Source organism: Sitodiplosis mosellana, unplaced genomic scaffold, assembly GCF_009176505.1.
Source record: "Sitodiplosis mosellana isolate CC-2019 unplaced genomic scaffold, AAFC_SMos_1.0 Smas_scaffold_17, whole genome shotgun sequence".
Taxonomy (NCBI): domain Eukaryota; kingdom Metazoa; phylum Arthropoda; class Insecta; order Diptera; family Cecidomyiidae; genus Sitodiplosis; species Sitodiplosis mosellana.
In genome coordinates this window covers 1020424-1045093 of record NW_022595259.1, presented here as the reverse complement: position 1 = coordinate 1045093, position 24670 = coordinate 1020424, and the positions used below count along the sequence as shown (strand labels likewise).

Below are 24670 nucleotides of genomic sequence, written 5' to 3'. Positions count from 1 at the left end.
TGGGTCATGTGATGAATCGAAACGAATTTCATGCCAATTTCATTTAGAACTCTTCAACTTGAGCATGAGCTCGAGTAATGCAAGAAAGATTTCTACAAAACTTTCATGAGAACAATTGGATGCTAGGGGTTTCTACGCTTGTTGTCAACTGAATACCAACTCAATCGTTATTTCAATGCAGAATAAAACATGAGTTTTTGCTTTGCATAAAAATTCAAATATTGATGTAGTCAAGTCTGCCCCTGTGCTTCAAGCAACTTTTCAAATTGTGTGAGATTATGATAATCGAGTGCTTGTGCTCCGTCGCATCGAAAGATGAGAAAATTGCGATGATGCAGATGCATTCAAGCATATTTATCACATTCTCCGGTTCACCACAAGTCAGCGACCAAACATCTGTAAATATCAAAAGTGGGTCTCGCTTTTTTCAAACAAAACCAAGTGGCACACATCGACTGGCCGCTGATAATAATGATTTTCGATTGCGCTAAGGTATTTCGGTCACACGCTAAACAAGGAATGTAATAAGGAATATGGATGGATTTTGGAATTCCATTGGTGACTTTTGCTCGTTTCCCGAAGATATTGTCTCTTTCGGCTACTGAAAGAACACGAGACAATGTGAGGACTAAAACTCGAATGCCAAACAAATAGCGACGAATAATACAAAACAAACAAGCGTGGAATGAGGTTTATTTGCGTAAGCACACAAACACGGAACGATAGAGGGATAGATGAGAACGGGATTTTGAGCCGAAACGAGAGTGAACGGAGTTTACAGCTTTTCTTTGCTATGTAGAATCCACATTGTGGATTCCACAATCGTAAGCTGCTTACAAAGCGCGGCTCAACAACAAAATACATTATCTACAAGCATTAAATTTATGCTCTCGCTTTCTATCTGTGTTTATGTGTGTGTGTGTGTGTGTCGATTCAATAAACTAATGCACAATATTATTGCCCATTTGCCACTCGCTGTATTTATTACTTTGATTTTATTTGTTTAAAATCATCGACCGCTTCGAACCACACACACTCCCCTACTCTCTTTCAATATATACCATCTAATACCGGCATATAAATTATACTCCGATGACGTGATACGCGAAGCAACCAACTACCACTTTTCTATGCACTGAACCGCGTAAGAAACAAAAAAAAAACGGAACGATTGCGATTTGACGAATTCGAATCCATTAAGATTCGATTGATCGAGTTAGATGACATGGATGACATCTGTTAAACGACACAAATTTTCCCGCTCACAATAAGCAGCTTTCGCTTGATTTATTCCACATCAAACGTCTCAATGGCATTTTATGACAAATTCCAATGTTTTTTCTCTAAGCCCTGTGAATGTGGACTGAGTATTTGAAAAGCTCAATTTTAGACGAATTTCTTTTTTTCCGGTTTTTTACAAACTTCCCTGTTTTCAAATGATTACGTTAGCTGTTGAGTAATCTAAAATAAAAAATAGACTTCTATTGATATTTGCGAACAAATAACCGATTTTATATTTCCACAGTTTCGATGCATTTCACTTGCGTGATGGTTTATCTCGATGCTTTTTTTATTTTGGACAGAGCCAACAGTTAAAGCATTTCCTCAAAACACGTCCGAATCGGGCAAATTTTTCATTAACTTTGAATCTAAACTTGTATTGAGTGTGTACAAATTTTAGTTATTCCATTGGAGTAACGTTCATGTCGACGGTTTACGATTTTCGTACATATGTGAAGAAATGTGTTTGGTCATTGTCCATTGCAACAAAGAATTTTTTTGATGAAACGCCAAAGACATTTCGATATATTTTATAACCTCGTTTATTTACTTCAATTTCGCTGGCGGCAAATGGAAAGCACATCGTTCAACATTTCACACATAAAAAGAGCGAGAGTGAGTATGAGTGGAGATCGTAAAAGGCAACGCCTTTGTCATTGCAATGGAAATAAGTTTATTTCGGTTCAATTCGGTTTGGTTTCTCGAGCAATATGGCAATGCGACAAAATCAAGCGATACTTTTGTCGTGTGTGACATTTGTGTTGTTTGGCTTTCGAGCAATTTCATTTCGAATACTCACAACTCTCACATTGGTCCATTGCTGCAAATAAAAATATGATGCGATGTGTAATACTACATCACCAGAGATGATTGCTTCGTTTCTGTTTTGCTGCTGCTGCTGCTGCTGTTGTTGTTGTGGTAGTGTAGCCATCTCCTTTTACATATCACGCTTTTCGTTCCCTTTCCGCGAGTCTCTCCAGCTTATTCGTCACTATTACACGCATGTTTCCTTCCTTTTTTTATTTTCTGTCTTGTTCTCTGGCTCTTTTCTCTCACAGTTACTTTCCATCGTTCACATAGTTCGGTGCATAATTTCAAGTTGTCGTAAAAAAAAATCGAAACAATAAAAAGTGCCAGAACCATTTTTGATGATGTCGAAATTCTCACGCGCACTCTTTGGGTTTTATTGTATATGTCCCTCTCTCTCTGGTTCCATAGTCAGGCGGATCAAATGTTGCAGCATCTGTTCGTCACATACAGTGTATGTATAGACATACACACATGTAGTGAAAGTGGCGTGCCAAATGAAATGACATTTTTAAGCTGCTTGTCCCAATTTCATTCCCTTGCTTCACTCTCTTTGTTTATGGTTATGATTTAAATCTATTTTCTCTCTGCAAATTTTGTGAAATGTGTTCATGTTGTGCCGTTCATTTTGACAGAATCTCCGCATAAGTTCCGGGTTGATTCTAAGTTCGTTTAAGCTCTTTGTTCCATTGAAAATGAGAAAAAGTTTTTCAAACGCATCCAACATTTGTTGTTGTTCACCACTAATTCGAAACTAGCGTTTGGAGTTTTCAAAACACAGACTCAAATCCAATTTCGGGTGATGTCGATGGCTTCTCTTCTTCTTCTGCAATTTCAAGCGATAAAATATTTTTTTTGGTTGGATTTTTTGGTTCTTTCAGGCAGTCAAAATTAATCAAAACATCAGACTGTGGAATATATTTCATTAGGGAGAATGGCCGTGCATTAAACACCACATTTTATTTTGTACGAAAAATACCAACGGATATGAGATCTTGAGTCCAATGAAATGGAAACAAACAGCGTTCTTTATCATTCGCGTAGCACACAAATTATCTGTTTGCAGTGGCATTTTGGCGTGTGGACATAATTTTCGGTTCTCTTCTATTTTGTGAGAAAATTGCAGACGAAAAGACCATTAATTGTGTTGTGTTGTCTCGTTCCCACGTTGTTGTTTTTTGGCCCGGCTAAAATCAGTTTGCATTAAGCAGCCGCACTAGTGTAGTGTCTTTTTGGTTGGGCCAAAGTAATTGCATCGTTTCGACGCATTTTTCAATGGAACATTCGAGACGCGTGTTTTCGCTTCGCCGAATGCAAGGATTTATGTGTTATTTCATTTCATTGTTAAAATAGAGAAAGAGAAAGAAACACAACACAAAAGAAATGGAATGATTTATCCGGTCGCTGTTGTGTCGTGTATCGAAGCGTCTTTTATCCCACTTAAATATGCTTTATCATCATCATCATCATCATGTAACCGAATGGTTGCGGTTATGCCTTTTCGTTGAGCCCATTGTAACAATAAGTCAAATTCCTTGTTCGCTTCAAACACGAATTCTTGGACAGGTCTGTGTTTTCGTTTTCATTTCTTATCATCCGCCACGCAATGCCAAAATTACATCTGAAATAGCTGAAATAAGTCGCTCATTTTTTTTTCTCCGTCTTCATTTTCTCATCCAAATCCAAATTGCGAGCGAACACACAGAAGCAGATAAAAAGCGGCTAGTTTTGATTCCTTCATGACTTCTCAAGCGATAAGTTTGATTAGTCAATTTTTTTTCCTCTCTCATGTTCAAATCTTGACCCGAGCACAATTTTTGCGCCCACTAAATTATTTATGCCATTATTACGGTATATTGCCCTGTTTGCTTCTCATCCAAAACACATATTTTATCGTTTCAGCTGACGTTTTTCCTTTTATCCAAACGCCAAATCGATTCATTTTATGTGCCGTCGCTACTATATTTACTCAATATTTATTGTTTCATTTTATTATTATTTATTATTGATAAAGTTTTTTTTGCTCGTTGCTGCTGGTGGTCGAATATATGCGTCATAAAGCCGAATATCGTGAAAAAAATCATCATTATTATTGCAAATGATAAATGCGTATGTGTGGAATAGCTTGCAGCAAGGGCGGTTTCAAAACATCCACAACAACAACAATAGATAATGAAACTAAAGTCTTTACAAGAGAAAATTAAATGTACAAGTCTTTACAACCCACATAAGTTTTGGTTAAAAAGAAGAAGGAAAAAATTGAGACTCATCAGCATTCAGGACGACTTTTACCGAAAGAAGATCAAGCGATAATGCGATGTGCGTGTTGTACAGTTTACTTCTTTTACTCTTTCTGTTCAGCGTGTGTATGAGCACAAAAGTCAGGCGCATAACGAAGTAATAAAACTTGTAACCAATTCTCGCAGGAAAAACGCAATAAAAACTGATTAGATGGCTAATGGGCTCGACCTGGGCTCAGAAATTAGCCTTTGTCGCGACTTGCATTTAGATTATTCATTAGTTGTGTACAGTACTCTACTTTATTCTATCCAAAGAAATGGTAAACGGCTCAACAACTGAGCAACGGCATTTCTTTTGATTATTATCATTTCATGGTCATTTTTATATCTCAGCATGAATTTTCCTTTCATTTTTAGTATTCTCTGGGAGACTCATTCGGAATCACACCATATTCCAAAGGTATTTCAAAACGATGTATTAAATGTTCGGGTTGCATACAGTTTTTTTTTTGGTCTTTTCTTTGATATTATAATATAATCATTTCTTTGTTGATTTTTCATTAAATCAAATTTACTTGGGAAACATCATTATTTAATTGAATCTTTGTGTTTTATGAGCAAAAACTTGTGAGCTTTGTATCAGGAAGTTAAAAGCGTTAAATTCCAAGAATTTCGTATCCAATTTGCAGAGGAGATGGTAAAAAATAATGGTAATTGTATTTGGTATTCATAATGCAGTTGACGTTGATTTTTTCTTCCAATTTCAATTAAAAATGTATTTTTGAAGATGCATAGATCTTTGTTGATTTATTTCACTGAAATAACATTTGCTTCTTTACATCCATCTCCTTCTTTCGAAATCGAACATAATTTATTCCAAGTTAGCAATTTCAACTGACTTAATTCTAAAATTGACATTTTAGTTTGCCATCGTCTTTCAGATAGACAAAGTGGGAGGCACAAACGGCCCTTGCATCTTGGCACAGTTCAATAAACGCATTCGTAGAAATTGGCATCGATTCAACCAAGCTCAAGCGAGTGGCAAAACCAAATTCAAACTCAAATAAAATACAAGCGAAATAAAAGCAAAGCACCACATTCATTGGAGTTTCTCGCCAACAATCATTGCAGGGCATTGTGCTTCGCTGCGTGAAATAAACCATAATGACTTTATAGCTTAATTACTTTTTACAAGCTGTAAATGAATAAATTCGACGTAGTTGGCGAAAAATGATGATAATTCGTAATAATAATCATAATTTTGCACAACATGTGTGTGTAGAGAAGTGGCAATTGCGAAGGGCTTGCGACGAACAAATATATGTGAAATATTTCCAAATACGTCAAATATTTCAAATATTTCGCATATTTGAAAACCGAGAGAAAAATTTCAAACAGGAATAGTCACAATAATATCGGGTAATACCAAAAAACGTCAAAAATGTAGCTGAAATATGCCTTGAATATGTAAAATATTCCAAATATTTGAAATATGACGGAATATGACTGAAATATAGAAATATATAAAAATATTGCCGTATTTCAGGCGTCGCAAGCCCTTCGGAAATTGCATATGATGTTTGGTATTCGGTGTACGATGTGGTGCGCTGAGTTGAAATAGCTCATAATCATCATGGTGGGATTGTTGGTCGTTTTGTATGGCAGTGCGAAAACAACAATGCTACGATTAAAACTTTTAGTTCGACAGAGTGTGAGTCAGCTGTATAAATGGTAACACCTCTTGATTTATGGACCATTTCGTAAACTCTTTTGCACCGGAGTAAAAAAAACATGGCAATGGTTTCGAGGTATCAACGAGAAATGGTGCAAAATTATGAAGGAAATTGGAACTGTTCAAGATAAAAAAAAAGAATAATCAGATGAAAATTTAGATTTTGTATGAAAAAATGTAAATTTTTGTACGCGAGCCAGTTGACTTGTATTCAAGATAAACATCTCATTCAATATACATGTTCTATCGATTTAATAGAGAGCCTCGTAATTGGTAAGCAGAAGTTCAGAGTCGGAAATTTGGACAAAACCAGAGATTACTATGGGATATCGCATAAAAATAACAGATATTTTTCACGCGTTGCGTTTAGCGAAACGCATAAATACACAATAGCGATTCTGCACACACAGAGTCGCTGTTTTTTCGTTATACTCTTCACACTTATGCATTTACAAACGACGGCACAAGCGATACACACACAGACATTGTGTTGACACACGAAGAGTGTTCAAAGAAAGAAGTGAGCGAAACATGTGCATGCACGCTCCGCGCAGCTCATCGTAAGTGTGAAGAGTATAACGAAAAAACAACGACTCTGTGTGTGCAGAATCGCTATTGTGTATTTATGCGTTTCGCTGAACACAACGCGCGAAAAATATCTGTTATTTTTATGCAATATTTCTATCCCATATGAATAAAAATATCGCATAGTAATCTCTGGACAAACCCAAAACGAAGCAAAATGACATGAGTCTGTTCAAATATAATCAGATGAAAGTTGTTTCGCTTCATTTCAAGCTCAAAATAACATTTTATTTACTTTAAGCTACCGAAATGCACTACAAACATTTCTTCAATTTTTTTTCTAAATAGTTTCATTGCATATAATAATCTCACATAATACGCGTTCATTTAAGCTGTGAGCGCTTCCAGAAAATCATATGTCGATGTTCCTTTCGGTATAAAACTCAACTCGACGGAGGATGACTTTTGTGTTGTGCTCTAAATATGAGAGTTTTCGGGGCATATTTAAATATAGCTATCTCTTCTTAAGTTTGATATATTCGTTTTATTCTCTTTCTCTCAGTCTTTCCGTTTTTTATCTTTCGCTTACTATTTCTCTCTGTTTTCTCCTTCGTTCCGTCCTTTTCTGGCTTCACTTCAGTCTTTACTACTGTTTCTTCTTAGTATTTTCTTTTGCTCCTCGCCTGAATAAGGACACTCAGTTTCTCTCAAGTGGTTCGTTTATTCAAAATGTGGTATTGGCGTGGTTTTAAAATGTGTACAAGTATTCTCAAACTGAACACAGAGTTTGTATGCATCGAATCGCATAGCGAACTCTCGATTGAGCAGTTTTGCGTGAAAATGAGTTGGTCACTGGACAAATTGGTGCTAGCGGTGGTTTAAAGTCGATTTGAATCGAAAATATTTACCTCTTTTCTTTATTAGGTATGTATTCGATGTGTTGCAGTCCGAATTTCTTTAAACTTTTATGGAAGCAGTAAATTGCAGCGATGAGTTTGAAGTTTGTATAAGCTGGACATTGGCAAAACTCATGCAACCAACGGTATGTGGTCGTAACTGCAAGCAACTTTGTTACAAAAAGTCATCGCTCGGTATCATAGTTATTTTCTTCTACTTCTGCTTCTCTTTACACTTCTTTCACTCACTCTCTCTCTCTCTCTCTTCTTTTGCTTGTTCGATATTTTCATTGTAACTCTTTTGCTCGCTTTGACTCGGTTTTGCTCACCACTACCCAAACATGAAGTAAACTTTGTTTGCTCACGTGAAAAGTGAGAGCTGGAAAATTATCACTTCTTTCGGTGCACGTATCGTCTTCAGGAAAACGGTTAATTCTTTTTGGAAATGAGTCAAAAACCTCATTTAAATGGTCGAAACAGTAAAACTGCTGGAACACTGACCATGCATGAAATTTGGTGTTGTACTTGTGTGTTTGGCGCAAAAATTTAACCATAAATATACTGTCGAATGTTAAATTGATGCATTTTTGCGTAATATTTGCATCAAAAATTAACCTCTCGTCATTATCATTATCGTAGTCATCATCGTCCGACACTCCATTTACTGCAGATTGCTTTGATAAGTTCAAATGCGGTATAAATCAGTGTCCCAGTTGAAACGGCAAAAATACCGCCATGATAGGAGTTTGTGCAAATCATGGTTCACATGTGTTGATGAATTTTTGTGGCAAATATAACGAAACGAGTAATGCAATGCGTTGAATATTCGGCTATTGAATCAAAAAGTTGCACCCAGTCGTTGTCGAAAAATCGATAACTGTTATTTGATTACTTTGATAAAACCGTGCAGGATTTCAAGCCGAACGCATTTTATCGATAACGTCAACTAGACAGAATTCGTTTTAGATTGGGCTCCAAGAGAATTCATCCAGCAGATGAAACAACGTCCATGAAGCCATATTAACCTAATTCAAACACAGCGATTTGTTTGCATGAGAAAATCCGATTGCCAGCAAAATAAACAGACATAAACTGCAGTTTCACTGGGAAAGTATTCAAAAAGTCTGAGTGGGTCGATGAGAGAGATAAAATGTGTGTATGTGTGCAGCGATTTAATTTTACGCATCGTTTGAGTGGCAAGTATCGAAATTCAATTTTATCATGCAAATCGGATAGAACTATAGGACTAATCACAATATTTTCGGCCGTTCTTCGCACAATGTAATCCATTGAGAGTAAGGCTCAAGTTCGGCAGTTGAGCCGTTTTTTTTTCAAACATCCAATCGCCAGTTACTATTGTTGATTTTACCTATCCCACTGCTGAACGTCACATTTTAATTCGATCTAAATGATTCCATGTAAACATGCGAACGGCTTCATTTCTGCTTCTGACCGTAGCTTCATCGTATTTGCAAGTGAATGTCAGTTTACTTGAAGCAAATTTGTTCATTTCTGCCCGGAATCCCTTCGAACATGCCAAATTTACATCACAACGCACAGCAGTTTCGAATGTATGTGATGTAATTGTGTCTGTATAAAATGTGCAAATTCATTCTCTTGAACAATGAACAATGAACACCTGCACGAAAATTTCAGCTGGTATCATGTGAGGTCTTTTGTCTTTTGTTATAACAAAACACACCAATCGGTTGAACCCAACATATTTCGACACAAACTAATGCTACTTCGCTTATCGGTCAATTGCTTCACAAATTCGACACGCCATTCGAATTGCTTCAAATCACGTCCACTGAAATTCACGATGTTTACATTTTTATAGCAAGATGTACTCGGATGTTTCAAGCACATTATATGATAGTTCTCTTCAATTGGATCAAATCTGAATTTCAGCCATTCTGATTACGAATTTGACGTAAATATGATGAATTTTGGTTCGTTTGTGGGATTGTTGATGTGTTGCATGCTCATTTGTCGCATGGAAAACTCCAAGTTTGCTTATTAAAATTTAATGAGAAACGAATTAAATTGATCCAATTTCAGCCGATAATCACTAGCAATTACAATAGGTCATTATGCACAAAAATGCGCATTTGCGGCTTGTTATGCTAATAAATGCTCCGTTACACATTCGAATCAATCATAATTATATAATTTAATATATTCAACTGAATCGAGTGAATTTTGCACTATGCAAATTATCGTTTTCCGTTACGATTAGAATTTTGATTGAAATTACTAGGCTTTTTTATGGATTTCATATTTGCTGGCTATACTCTATGGTGGTGCTAAACATCGGGTGGAAGCTAAGACCGAAAACAACTGTGGCGACGCGAGCGCCCTCAATTCAAATAGGAAAATCAATGTAATTTCATAATTTTTTTCTGAACTAAACAGCGCGCCAATTTGAATTTTGTTGATGCTTCCACCCTATGGTGCTAAATTGGAACATCTGGAAATTCATAATCAGGTGATTGTTTGGTGAAGGTCACTTTTGATTGGTTTTGGATGTCACCTTTCTTTCGGTACGTGTTAGACTTTCGATTATGCTAGAAATATATTTTTCGAAGTATGGAAAGATTGAATTCATTTTTTTCGTTGATTGGATGAATTGATTAAAAATACATCATTCAAAATGTATTTACTAAAATTCAAATTAACTGATCTTAATTTATATCTTCTTAGCTAAGGAAAAACGTAAAGCTTTAAATTTAACCGAAAATGCCGGAAAATATACCACAATTGGAAAATCAAAGCAAAAGCACGAACAATGTTTGTTTCCATCAACAAGTTTTTACTTTAAATTACAAAACAGATTAATATCAAAAGCCATAACCAAATGTGTTTGAAATGCTGCCAAAATGAAAAAACCAAATTTATTTCAATCGAAATGACAATTTCATCTAAATTCCAAAAAGAACCATATATCTTTGCCTCCATTGAGACTAGTTTCAAAACAGTGGAACGATATTTCGGTAATAGTATACTATACAAAATGCATGTTAATTACATGGCGTCAAATGGTCTCTCGTTTTGATTCGGAAGTTGAGAACTAGTTTTTAAAGTGTATGATGCAATGAGCAAGTTTGTCTATTTTAGCTCCCATACTTTCCACTGCAATTTATAAACAACAAACCGAATTTCGGGTGATGCGGGCAGAGGCAAAAAAATACATTTGCACCACGTAGTTTGGCATCAAGCGGAAAATTCACACGCAAACCAGAAGTGAAACTTTAAACACCATCCATTTGCATCGATCTTATCATCACTGAAAACAAAACGCATTCAATTTCGGGGATATGACGCGTACTAGCATTTTGATTTTATTTTCGCGGTGCGGTGTGTGACATTAAATTAACAGGCATGCAATAAAATGTTCTTCCCGGATAGAACGCACAGTTTCACTTTGGTTTTCATGCATTGCATAAGTGTTGCTGAGGTATTTTTTTCCGCCGTTCATGGTCCAATTGACGATTACAACGAGTTTTCGAGTTTATATTTAAACTGGATTTTTAATTGCATGCAATTGCGTTTTATGCCCTGACAGAGCGACGCGTGAGAGTAAATAACGTTCGCGCATTTCAAGTGTTTTGCACGAGTTTTATAGTAACCGTAAATTTTATCCAATTATTTTGTTGGCCAGCGTAAATTTTTGATTGTCGTCAATCTCTCTCCATGCCATTGTACACGCTTTTTTTTTAAGCCGAACAAGACCAAATCGCGCATCCAATATTTCGAAATGTGATTACGATTTGTACTATGGTGCACTTCAAAACAAGAGTGTTTTGGGAAAGAAGAACGCATTTATTTACGTTACGTGCAACCATCAACTGGATAAATTGGTTTTCGGTGTCGCACATTTTACCTGCACGCAACGCATTCCATTCGAACAAGTAAATTATACATGTTTATATTATAAATTTTAATGATAAATTTACATCGATTCAACGGAAGAATGCAACATTTATACCAATTCAACATTCCCCTGTCCATACTCATAAATTTCCAACTAGAATTATGCAAACGCCAAAAGAGCTCAAATCAATGCATAGGCCGGAACCATTTTCGATAGTGGAATGTTACTTTGTTTTGTAGATTTCATTGTTGGATTTTAGAATGTTTACATTTTGATGGAATTTGATGCGAATGCATGGTCGATTATACTTAATTCGCATCTTCCTAATAATTTAAAAACGTTCTCAAGTTTCTCTATAAAGTACAATGATAAAAGCTTTAGTTTGAAAAACAGCTCACGATTTTTGTGTTAAATCTTCTTTATTACGTATTCCAGAAAAATTCCTGATGACATCGATAAAAGGACAACTAAAGCCTTCTTCCGTGTGTGTGTGTGTATTTCAGGTTTCGGAAGAAGAGCTGTCAATTTCTCCCATTCACGATACTAGCGCCACTGAGGTATATAGCAAATCAATGTAAAGTGGAGTTTATTTTGTAACTAAAATACGCGGCATTTTTGAAATATCGTACTATTTCCGCACCTTGGTGTATTTGAAAAGTGAAAATGTTTGCCCATATATTGGGTATTGAAAATGATGGTTTGCTTATAAAATGTATCTATGATGTAAATTTGGTATTTTGGGTTTGTGAACATGCATAAACATGAAGCGAAAATATTTGTGAACACAATTATATTCATCTGATTTTCCGAAATGCTAGTTTAATTAAATTCGAATTTACAAGTTGGATGGACGACCGGTGAGTGAGTTGAGAGCTCGACTATAGAGATGAAAAGTAATGTGTGTTGGCTCAATTGTTTGGCAAATTTTTCGGTAACTGGCACATTTCGGAGAGGTACGTTTATACCTAATGGAATCGTTTTTGGCGGAAATACAGCGCGGTGACAAAACAAACCTCATCAACTGAGTGCTGCGTACGTTGGCCAAATTAAAACACAAACACACTTGCACGGTAAAATGTGTGTAAATGATTCTTAAACGTGATAGGTAGTACTGCATTGCGCTATTCAATTGTCATAATTTTCAGAGCGAAGCTTTTTGTTTCCAAAATAATCACATTTTGTCCATTGTTTTGAGCAAGAGAGAGAGAGAGAGAGAGAGAGAGAGAGACAGCGAGATATAGATACATAGAGTCGTTGTGGTTCCGAATAGATTTCAGTTGTGGCAAACGATGAATTCATGCACCGGAGACTATGCAAAATTGTATGTGGCCGCAACAGATTACAGTTAAAGTTATCATTTTCCTTTGTATAGCTTATGGTTTTCTTCACCTTTTGCCAGTGTGGAGAGAAATGCCAACCAGAGGCGTTGGAATATTTATTAAAAACACATTTTCCGTCTGCTTTGATATCCTCGGCACCGATTCAAGACTTTTGGAATTTGCAATTTTGCGGTTGTTCCAATTCTATCTGTCGCTCGTTTGCTCGATTTTCTTCGGTGTAATTATTTTAATGAATGTGAAGGTATTTAGATGCAATTGCAATTTCAATGGGACCTTTATGTAGACTCATTGCAGTGGAACCCATCAATTCAGCTGTCTTTTCCGAATTTTATTGCTCTGGCTTTTGGTCGACAACAATGTGCAAAACGATTTCCGCAAATCCAATTGGATTCATATCAACACCACATCACAACGGTGAATCAAAGAATGCAATTGGCCATTCAAACACAATCTCCAACATTTTTTGACACTCAACCACAGTTAGTTATAGCTAACGATCAATGCAAAATATCACAATTCGTTTATACTGGATTACAGAGGAACCGAATCAAAGATCGTAATCGTCATTCACACTTTACATTTAAGCTACTTTCACATTGAATGTTCATCGTTTGGCCGACTATTGACCGCAATTCAATTATCTTTCAAAGGAACCAATTCACACAAAGAGATTTGTGTTAGTTGAATGCTCTGAAAAATAAAAAATAAACACTTTAATTTGGTTGCAGATTAAGCAAAACTTTCACACATTTGCCCAAGAAAATTCAAGTTTAAAAACGGTTATTTTAACTCTGATTTTTGTTGCCAAAATGTACATGTCATCAATTATTTATATTTAGTTCTGAATCGCCCATTCTCGGAATGAGTGAAATCATTCGTGGGTAAAAAATATAATTTGACTAAAACACTTTCAATAAATAAACAAAATTGTACAAAAAGGTCATATAAATTTCAAAAACAAAACTTTATTAGCTTATTCAATACAGCATTTCAAGTATAAACATTGTACCTTCACAAATTCGTTGGTAGTGGATTTCTCATCTCTAGGCATAGAAAAAGTTGAATTTATTGATAACCAATCCGCATATTGATTTTTCACAAAACAATTTTTTAAGTTACAATAAAATTAAATCGATCAATATATAGACCTGAGGAACGATTGCAAATTAAAGTGGGAAGAGATTGCAAATCGACAATTTTACGATTCATCGAATGTTGAGCTGCTGAGTCATATTCTCGGTGATCAATGGGAGTCACATGACAATTAAACAACAGCAGAGCAACAAAATAAATCAAACAAAAACAGAAAATATTTCATCAAATTCTGAAAATAATGCAGAAGATATTCCATTTAGGGTGTATGCAGTTATTATTGTTTTGTCAATCATAATTTTGATATGTTTCATTGGACTGGCTATAATGTGGTTCAAGTCTCGAAAGCAGCCACTCAAACTTTTGAAGCATATACACCAATCGATCTTGAAAATCCTATCAACAATTAATATGACAATCTTCAATTTCACACATTTCGAAGACCATTCATTCAAAGTGAATACTACAATGTGGCTCGCAGCCTGTATAGCAATTAGTATTGATTGAATGAAATTTTAGTTCCTGAATCAACTCCTGAAAATAATAAATCAATTGATATTAATCGTAATAAGGTAAAAAAATGTTTTTTATGTTTTTTACCCTCGAAAAGAAATTTCAATATTTGGACGCTCAAAAGAACTGTCATTTAACTCAGTTTTAAAAAATAACCCGAATGAGTAATATACAAAAACATCTTGTAATATGATTTTCGCATTTAATAATTATTATTGCAATCTATAGCTCATTGAATCATTGTAAAATTATATTTACGTTATTGTTCATATCAAGTAATGAATATGCTGGGTTTTTTTTTGCATTCTCCATTATCAAAATATGAATTTGTCAGTTTGAAAACCGACTTTAAAATAAATGCACATATTTTTATGTTCGGTAAAATTTACATCTTTTTTTGGAAAAAAAGGTTTAAAATCGACTCTCTGAAATGAAGCACTTGATTGCTTTTGTACTGTTTACAATTTTCTCAGTGACATCCAAAAGTTTGGATTCAAACGTTTATGGGTGTTCTCCAAGTAATCAACTAACAACGAAATCTGGTGAATACATTTGTAAATGTGGAAGGAATTCAAATCCAAATACATATGGTTATGACACTGATAATGTGGATTCCATAAAATATGAGTGTGAATCAGACATCGTTACATTAGTGCTGTATCCGGATGAGCTTAACGTATATTCAAATTTGCGCGTTCTGGATATTTCATTCTTACGAGTGAAGAACTTAATATTCAAAGAGTCGTTCATACCACGTCGCTATAATAGTTTGGGATTCAATCAAAATTTAAAAATACTCAGGTAGAAAATTAAAATCCGAACAGACTTATTTATTTATATATCTTCATATACAAATTATTTCAATCCAACAGGGCACAATACAATAAATTTGAAAAAATTCCAAACTCAATATTGTCGTATATGCCAAAATTGACTGAAATTGATTTCGGAAATAATCTGCTTTATTATTTGAACTTGGATGATTTCGATATTAACAATGAAATATCAACGGTGATTTGTTCAAAATGCAGCACAAATAAAATCGAAAAAACAGCATTTTCGACGCTTACAGATCTTGAATTTTTGGATTTGAGCCATAATGATTTGCGAGACCTGCATGAAAGTCTTTTCATGAAAAATAAAAGACTCAAAAAATTAAATTTAAGCAATAATCCATTGAATGGATTCCATGCACAATTATTCTGGCCAATCGAACATTTAGCAGTTTTGGATATAAGCAATACTGAAACTGAAAAGATTACGGATGGATCTTTTATGAAAAATTCAAAATTGAAAGTAATTACATAGTTTTTTTCTTCTTTCTTTAATATAATTTTATTTTATATTCTTAGTTTTTGAATTTGAGGAACAATCCACTGAAACGCTTTAGTTTCAATACATTTTCGCGGAATGCAAGGTCGGTTGAGGTCCATTTTCCATCGAGAAATATCGAAGAGCTAGATATAAGTTGTGCACATTCAAGTTGTCACTTTGCGCACTTTGACGACGAAGACTACTTTGAAAATATTCGCGATGTAAATATTTCTGGAAATCAAAATCAGCCTTTTTTAAAAATATTTGAGAAAATCGGATCCAATCTTGAAAAATTGGATATGTCATCGCATTCAATTGAAACGTTAGACGCAAGTATTTTGCATCGGTTCTCCAATTTACAACATCTTAGTTTGAGCCATTTGAATTTAGGTAAAATCGATGCAGACGCATTCTTGAGCCAATCAAAACTGATCTCTCTCGACATTTCAAATAATTTGTTGAGAGAAATCGATTCGACAATATTACCGTCTAAATTGGATCACTTGAATTTGGAGAACAATCATTTAACCGAGATCGATCAAATTCCAATCAGTTTTAAAAGGCTTAGAACGTTGGCAATTTCGCGCAACCAATTCTCATGTGCATATTTGGAAGACTTTTTGAAGCAATGGGGAGAGAAGATTGATATTATAAGAAATCCAAGTAGTCAGAGAAAACACGTGAAGGGAATTGATTGCAATGAAAAAAAGGGTAAAACATGCGATGTTACATATGTATTTAAGATTCAAATTTTAGCCACAGTTTCATTTCAGATTTAGCTAATTGTTCGATAACATCGCCTCCCATTTGGACATACGTTGTCATTGGTATTCAGACTGTTATAATTGCGTTGCTGATTGTTTGGCTTGTAATTCAAATACGATGCAAAAAGGAAACTGTTCAATATATGGTTCCAGCTGGAATGAACAATCAAGCCATCAGGGCGAAACCAACTTCTGAGGGTGCTCGTCAAACAGATAACGAATACGAAAATCTCTCACTTCCAGATTCATATGGAAAAGCCAGTCAAGCACCATTGCCAATACATCTACCAATGTTACCAGTTCGACAAAATAACTGAAGTCAAAAAGAGAGTTAATGATTTGAAGTAACGAAAATTTTGATTGATGATTTACTCTATAAATATCTGATATAAATGAAAAGATATGCAATATCATTTTGTCAGTCTTTCATTTAAAATAGTGCAGAACAATAATAATTACAAAAAACATCTATAAATGTGTTTTTATTTGATTACTTCCAAAGAACTTTTGCTTTGCTGACAATTTGTTTTCATAAATTAAGAATGAATTTGGTTTTTAAATTGTCAGAAGACATTGGATTAAATTTGTTGAATTTTCTAACATTCAATGAAATCTGAATAAACATTTTAAGTCGTTTCTGAAAACCCCAATAACAATTCAATTATTATTCATACACATTTTGCGGGCCAACCCAAAATAAGTGCAATTTTGCAGCATTTATTTTGATTAAAATGGATATTCATTTAATGTCAACAAATAAAATAGAAAATTCTTTTCCAATTATTCAAAAAAAAAACTTTATATTGTGCCGGAAATAATAATGAAACTTTTCTTTCTACAGATATAAAGGAATAAATTGAGTGAATAATGTTTATGAAATTGAGAAAAATCGCGAAAAAAATACTTATAGGTTAAAAATGAAATGGAATGAGTCAACTCTTTGTTACTGTAGTTGAACATTGTGGCTTACCGAATCATTGCAAATGAGTATTGTGGTTTTTTTGCATTATACATTATCAACGTATAATTTCGTATAAGAAGAAGTCAGTCTGGAAAGCGACGTTATAATAAATTCGTGCTTTGTAAAAAACGGATGCAAATTTTATTCTTAAAATGAAACACGTTATTGCTTTTCTATTACTTACAATTTTTTTAGAGAAAACAAATAGTGTAGATTCGATTCCAAAATTAAGAAAAGATGAAACTCAAAAAATTATTACAGGTACAGTCACAGTCCCACATATAAATAAGGATACAAATTTCATTTTAAGCATCATTTCAGATTCATTCCCGGCTTCGGATACTAAAACAACAAAGGAACATGATCAATGTAAGTCGTTTCCCGTTTGGACATATTTCGTCATCGGCATTCAGACAGTTGTCATTGTTTTGCTGATTGTTTGGCTTGTAGTTCAAATACGATCCAAAAAGGGAACTATGCAACATGTGGTTCCAGTTGGAATGGACAATCATGTGGTCAAAATGAAGCAAACATCGGAGAATAATATTCAAAGCGATAATGATTACGAAGAAGTTATGATATCAAACAATGACTACATTGCTCCCCAATTTAATATTATGAATCGAGATCCAGATCCAAGGCTCGATCTCATACAGGAACTTAGACAAGCTGCGTTGCCAAGGTATTTACCGATGTTACCAATACATCAAAGAAACCAAAATAAGGAAAATCATTTGAAATGATGAACATTTAAAAGGAATTCAGATTCAATATATCTTATCAATGCTTGCCTTCGTAGTGTAAAATGTAAAATTGTTCAAAAATAAGCACCAAAATCAGTATCGATATATCATATAAATATATTAATCCAAAATGTCCAGTGAATTATTTCAAATAAAAAGTAGGAGTACTAAATAAGAATCTATGATATTTTCATAACTCTTATGACGAAAGCATTAAAAATTCAAAACGAAATAAAATTTGGACCTTTTGGTGATTCTCAGTCATATTTTGATCGATGAATAATTGTTTGAGTACAAAGCATGAGTAATAAATTCATTATAATATGTTGCGTATGATTCAATTCATACTGAAAGTTCCTTAGAGATAATTTTTTGTGGTTTTAGTTATATTGACGTAAGCGCGCAGTAATCATAGTATTTTTTTTATTCAGTCTTCCAAAGTGAGCTACAAAATCAGTCAAAGTAATTATGTGTGTTCAAAAGAACCTTCCAAAATGAAGTGTGCACGCATTTTTGGTTTGTTTTTAATTCTGTTTGACCAGAACAGCAACATAAATTCAGATAACTTTTCCAATACGAATTCAATTTGTATCTGCGTCACAGGCGATTTATCTGAAATTTGTTCAGAAAATTTTACGAATGGTACGAACATATTGGAATATAAAAGTTCCAACAAATTAGAAAATGTGACAATTTATTCTAAGAACAAATGTTGTGCGCTCCGTACATTCAATATATCATCTCTTTGCATCAGTGAATTTGTTATAAAAGACTACAATATTCTTGCTTCAGTTGATTTATTGAATTTTTCGAATAATAACATTCGATCTCTTGAAAATGTGAAATTTTCAGCATTTTATAACTTGGAAAGGTTGGACATGAGTGGCAATCAAATTGAATCGATGAAAAACAGCATTTTTGCTTATAATGGGAAATTGGATTTTCTGAATTTATGCAAATCATTGAGCAAGGTTTTCGATATGGACCAATTTTCGCTTAATGTAACTGTAAAAACGTTGAATTTATCGCAAAATCCCATATACAAAATAACTCGGAACATGTTCGCTGGGATGAGTAATTTAGAAAATCTAAAATTGAGCTACTCGAACATAGCTATCATTGAAGATGGAGCATTTGACAATCAAAAGAAATTGAAATCTCTTGATATTTCTCATAACTGGTTAAAGAAAGGCGATTTGAAATGCTTAGGAAATCTATTACCAAGAGTTCAATTAATTATTTCGGATGGAAATTTGGATGACAGTTCTTGCCCTTCTCCGGAGTGGACGTATATCGTTTTCGCCATTCTCTCCATCATTATAATCGTATTGTTGTGTGTTATTATTATTATTGCCCGAAAACTGAAAAAAGTTGATGGTAAAAATGAAGTCGGCATTAGGAATCAAATCACCGAAAATCAACAAGCGAAATCTCTTGAGAACGATTACGAAGAAGTCGTTATACCAAACAACGCGTATGATGATGTTCAATCAAACCGTACAACCATTAATCAATCTACGACCAGACCCAAGCTTTTTAAAGTGAAAGCGCCAAGATATTTACCAATGGCTCCAATTCGAAACCAATCCCAAATTATTCCCATTAAAGTAAGACCGGCACACTAAATTATAACATTCTGTGTGACATCATGTTGAAATTGTGTATTTTTAAAATTAACTATGATATCAATTAAAGAAAGAATAAATGGCATTTGATTTTGTAAACTCAATATTAAACAATTTATTTTTAGCATTTCTCAACTTACTGTTCTAACATATCAAAATTGTTGAAATAAAATTTGAATCTTAGTAAAGAACGAAAAAAGAAGGATTTTTATTTCTCAGTTGTCGGCAAATTTTAGTTACGCAATCCGATTTTACAATTGCTCATCTAAATTGATAAAACATTATTCAATGTTGAGTCCAAATGTGGTCATTTTAAGCATTTTTTTTCACTTTTTCTCCAGGTCATTTGTGTTGTTATTTCAGTTTCTTCAAACATGAATTGTTTTTCTACATTTCGGTTCTGAATTGCTCACCATTTTTGATAAAAAATATTGTTGTTGAAGATATTTGAATATTTGAGTCATTTCAAGTTCGTCATGTTCAACAACATGAACGTTCAAATATGACGTCATTAACTTACGAAATCAAGAATTGTTATCAATTATTTCTTCTTTTTTACTAAACTCGCTATTAGTGTGAAAGAAATTGTCACGAAGACACTTATCCACTGAAGAAATTTTTTAAAAAATCTACCGTTAAAAACTCAATATGAAGTTCACCATCATTTTATTATCAGTTTCGTTTTGTTTGACTTCTAATAACAAGTATTACGATTATAGTAACTGGTTCAAATGTTGTTTTTTATCTTACGAAAATTCTGAGTCAGTTGAGCAACAAAGTGCGCTGTAAATATAAAATATTCAGCAATGAATGCTCTAACGGCATCTGGTATACGGTATGATTTGGAAGTATAAGTAAATGTTTTCGTCATAAGGTTTACCCAAATGTTGGAAATGGCATTTGTCAGAAATTACATTTTAAACGTCATTCATGATTGAAGTCAGTGATCTTCCGATAGGGACAAAAGCAACTCTGAAAGGTTTTGGAATTGCTGAATATATTACCATTGCGCTTCACTGTGTTGCAGTTGGGCACTTTGGCATCCAACCTGATTTGATTTGTGAATAAAATTGTTCATCCCGATTAGACCTTTTAAAAGTGTTACAATGCCAGTGCTCAAAGGAAAACATTAAACATCAGTTCTTCAATTTCGATGTTTTAAAGAAGTTTCCAAATTTGATTGGAATCGATATATCTTTTTTCAAAGCCTGTCCCAAATTGGATGGTGTCGAGCAAAATGAAAACTGTAACCAATTGAATATTTTTTCCAATTTACCACAGCCACCAACTGAGGGCTATTATCATTATTAAGTCAATATTAAGTAGTAAGAACATTAGTAATTATTTAAAATAAAAGTGAACTCATAAAAATGAACCAAGAATGAAAAAATACAAAATAATTGTATTCATAAATTCTGAATCATAATTTTTTTCTGATATAGGTATATATTTTTTTCAAGTGAAACCGTTTATCAATTTGTTTACAAAAAACCATGTGATTCAACATTTCAAACCATGTGATTTGAACAAAAATGATATTAGTAAGCATTTTTATGTAAAAATAAGCATGATCTCACATCGAATACATTTCTTGAGGCTAAATATAGCAATTTAAATGAGCCATTGACGAATTTCTTTCAGAAAATATGAATAATTGCCTATTTTTTTAAAGAATACCAAAATATTCAAAATTCAAAATTCAAGAACTGCCAGAACAAATTAGCAATAGGCTTCAATATTTGATACATACACTTGAAACTTACACTTGAAACTTTTTCAACGCGACATAATGAAGCACGTCACAGTTTCTGTTCTTTTAGTTTTATTGGTTGATGCTCAATTTAGTGATAATTATTTTCCCGTCGAGTGTTATTCACAGGCAAATGATACGCTATACCTTCAATTCATTTGTACTACAGACCGAAGAGATCATTGTTTAAAACTACACCAATACGACGTTTCAAACGTGAAATCGATAAAATATTTGTGTAAAACTGAAAAGTTGAAGCTCTTTATGGACGTACTGAAACCATTTACAGATGCAGTTGTTTTGGATATATCGAATCTTGGAATCAATAGTGTCATGTTCGATAGCGCTACATCAAATTATGTTATTAAAGACCAGTTATTTTCGCAATTTAAACTCAGTGCTAAACAATTTAAAGCATCATACAATAACCTTAGTACAATTGAAGTTCAGATTTTAAGTAAAATGCCACAGATAGCTGACATTGATTATTCGCACAACCAAATTCTATACTTGAATTTCCATCAATTGGATAATCCAAGTCATGCTTTGAAAGTAAACTGTTCAAATAATAAAATAAAGTCTATTAATAAAGGAGATTTTTCAAAGCTTCAAATGCTCAAAACATTGGACCTAAGCTTCAATGACATTGAGTGGATTAATGCAGATGGATTCTTGAATATAAGCGAACTCACTGTTTTGAACTTGCAGAACAATCCAATAACACAGATCGATTCAAAAGATTATTTAACATATTTTTCATCACTTTACAATCTGCAAACTTTAGATCTGAGCAATTCTCATATTCAAACCATTAATGATCATACGTTTGCAAACAATCATAAATTGATAAATTTGAACTTGGGTAACAGTTTATTGAAGAATCTGAAAGCCACATTCATTTCATCACTGAATATGTTGGAAAAAATAGATATCAGCAACACTAAAATCGAAGAAATTGATGACGACTGTTTTATCAACAATCCAAATATGAAAATGTTAAACTTGGAAGGCACTTCAATGAATAAATTCAATTTCAATACATTTTCATCAAAAGCAAAATTGGTTGAAGTGCATCTTCCGAATAGAATCTTAGAATTGGATATAAGTTGTGCGAAGTCGATTTGTCATTTCAAACAGTTTGACGAAAAAGATTACTTCGAGAATATTCAAGCTTTCAATGTTTCGGGAAATCGAAAGCAAAATATATCGAAATTATTGAAAAAAATCGGACCGAACGTTGAAACTCTCGATCTATCACAGACAGATATTCGAACATTGAACGTAGGAATGCTGGAGGCATTCCCCAAATTACTACATCTTAATTTGAGCCATTCGAACATATCCAAAATTGAAGATGGTGCATTTATCAAACAGTCGCAGCTGATACAAACACTGAATTTAGTTGGCAACAAATTAAGCAAACTCGGCATGGTCAGTTCAAACAATTTACCAAAACTGAAATCACTTAAAATTTCGAAGAATTTGTTTGATTCTTCTTATTTATATAACAACTTAAACGAATGGAAGAAAAATGGTCTAGAGATTGATGTAGAACTTGTTCATCGTGCTACAACACAAAGAACAACGGCAAAAGCTATTTCAACAAGTAAAACTACAACAAAAACTGGACCTAAAACCACAACTACAGTCAAAACAACAACTATGGAAGCAACGACGCCTAAAATTTCAACTTCAGCTTCGAAACAATCTTCAACTACGACGGAATCAGCTCAAAGTGATATCAAAACAATAAATGAAACCACAACTGTTAATTCTACTTCAATTGCAAACCAAGTAACAACGACACAAAATTATGAATCTTCGAGTAAAAATACAAATTCAGAAGTGTACATCTACATTGGTGGCGTGTTTATCATCATCATAATAATAATTATTTTACTGGTCATTTGGTATATTTGTCGAAAAAAATCAACCGTTTACGAAGATCCCATGCAGCCCATGAAAACCTTACCTACGGCATATGCTGTTGGTCGTCTTTATAGCTCCGACATAGGCACAAACGTGACCACACTTCCAGCACAGAGAATTGGATGTACTGAAGAAATAAATGAGCCCACGCGACCCATGAGAACCCTGCCCACGGCGTATGCTGTTGGAATTCTTCATCAAATGCCAAATTATGAAAACTTACCAGCGCATACCACTACTTTAGATCGTTATTATCAATTTGAAAATAATTATAACGCTTCATTACAATCAAATGAATATGCAACCGTTTATCATCATTATGGTTTCTAAGCCGAAACCAAAATTTTTCCAAAAAGTTACGCGATGATGGTGTTGAGAACACCATATACATATATATGACCATCAAACCACCATAGCCCGAGAAGCTGTGGAAGTAAATACTATCGCCATAAGATTTATATCAAATTGTAGGTTATGAACAATATTCGAAAAAAAATTTGGTTCATTTTTTGTACATCACGATACCTACCTGTCAATAACAATAAAAAATATGCGTTTCTTTACTCTCAATTTGCATGACATCTTTTGTATTCTACTCAATTTAAGGAAAATTGTTCAAATGAAAATTCAGATATTTTGCAAAAAGTCACTTTGAAGTCACAGCCTGAGCTTGTTGTGAACAGAAATCACGAACTGACGTTCATACTAAATCTGTTTTTCAGCATTATACAGAGATGATTAACTTGAGAAACAAAGTGACACAAAACAAGTTACACTGCAACATGATTCGTCATGTTGCACATTGTTTCTCACATTTGTAACACTTTCTTTCTCTAGTTAGCATTGTTTCTCTTTGTTCGAAGCCAAAATCCATGTTCCGCTTCATTTATGTAGTATTCTGATGAATTAAAATTAAATTGGTTCATTGTATAATTACCTAAAAAGAAATTGACACTGGTTTGGCGCTAATTTGCTGCTCTCACACCATACTACACACAGTATGCTGAAGTGTACGAGCGCCAAACCAATGTCAATTTTTTTTTGGGTATTCTACACAAAAGTGTATTAAATTTATTAAATTAGTATTATTCATCGCAATCAGTTATGACCTTTTATGGAGAGCTTTAAGTTGGATTATTGCTATGTGAGCAGTGACTACAATCATGAAATCATTCGAAATTGAGTTGGCTCTTATAAGTGTATTATGCATCTCCCTGGCAGAAAATATTTTGAGAATGTCCCAACTCAATGAAGCAGTGGACTTGTCGGCACACGCGTAGATGT

At 33.8% G+C, this 24670-nt stretch overlaps 2 protein-coding genes across 2 annotated transcripts in view; one reads left to right on the top strand and one right to left on the bottom strand.

Annotated features, from left to right (window-relative positions):
- Positions 1-24670, bottom strand: part of LOC129568237 (uncharacterized) — a 165624-nt gene that overhangs the window by 52291 nt on the left and 88663 nt on the right. The gene's annotated exons all lie outside the window — the stretch shown is intronic.
- LOC129568233 (toll-like receptor 13) lies at positions 21474-23956 on the top strand. The gene has a single exon (XM_055445890.1). The coding sequence runs from the start codon at positions 21497-21499 to the stop codon at positions 23714-23716; it is 2220 nt and encodes a 739-aa protein (XP_055301865.1). The 5' UTR covers positions 21474-21496; the 3' UTR covers positions 23717-23956.

What these genes read in the sequence shown, in the direction of transcription:
- LOC129568233 (XM_055445890.1), top strand. Translation starts at nt 21,497, where the DNA reads ATGAAGCACGTCACAGTTTCTGTTCTTTTAGTTTTATTGGTTGATGCT.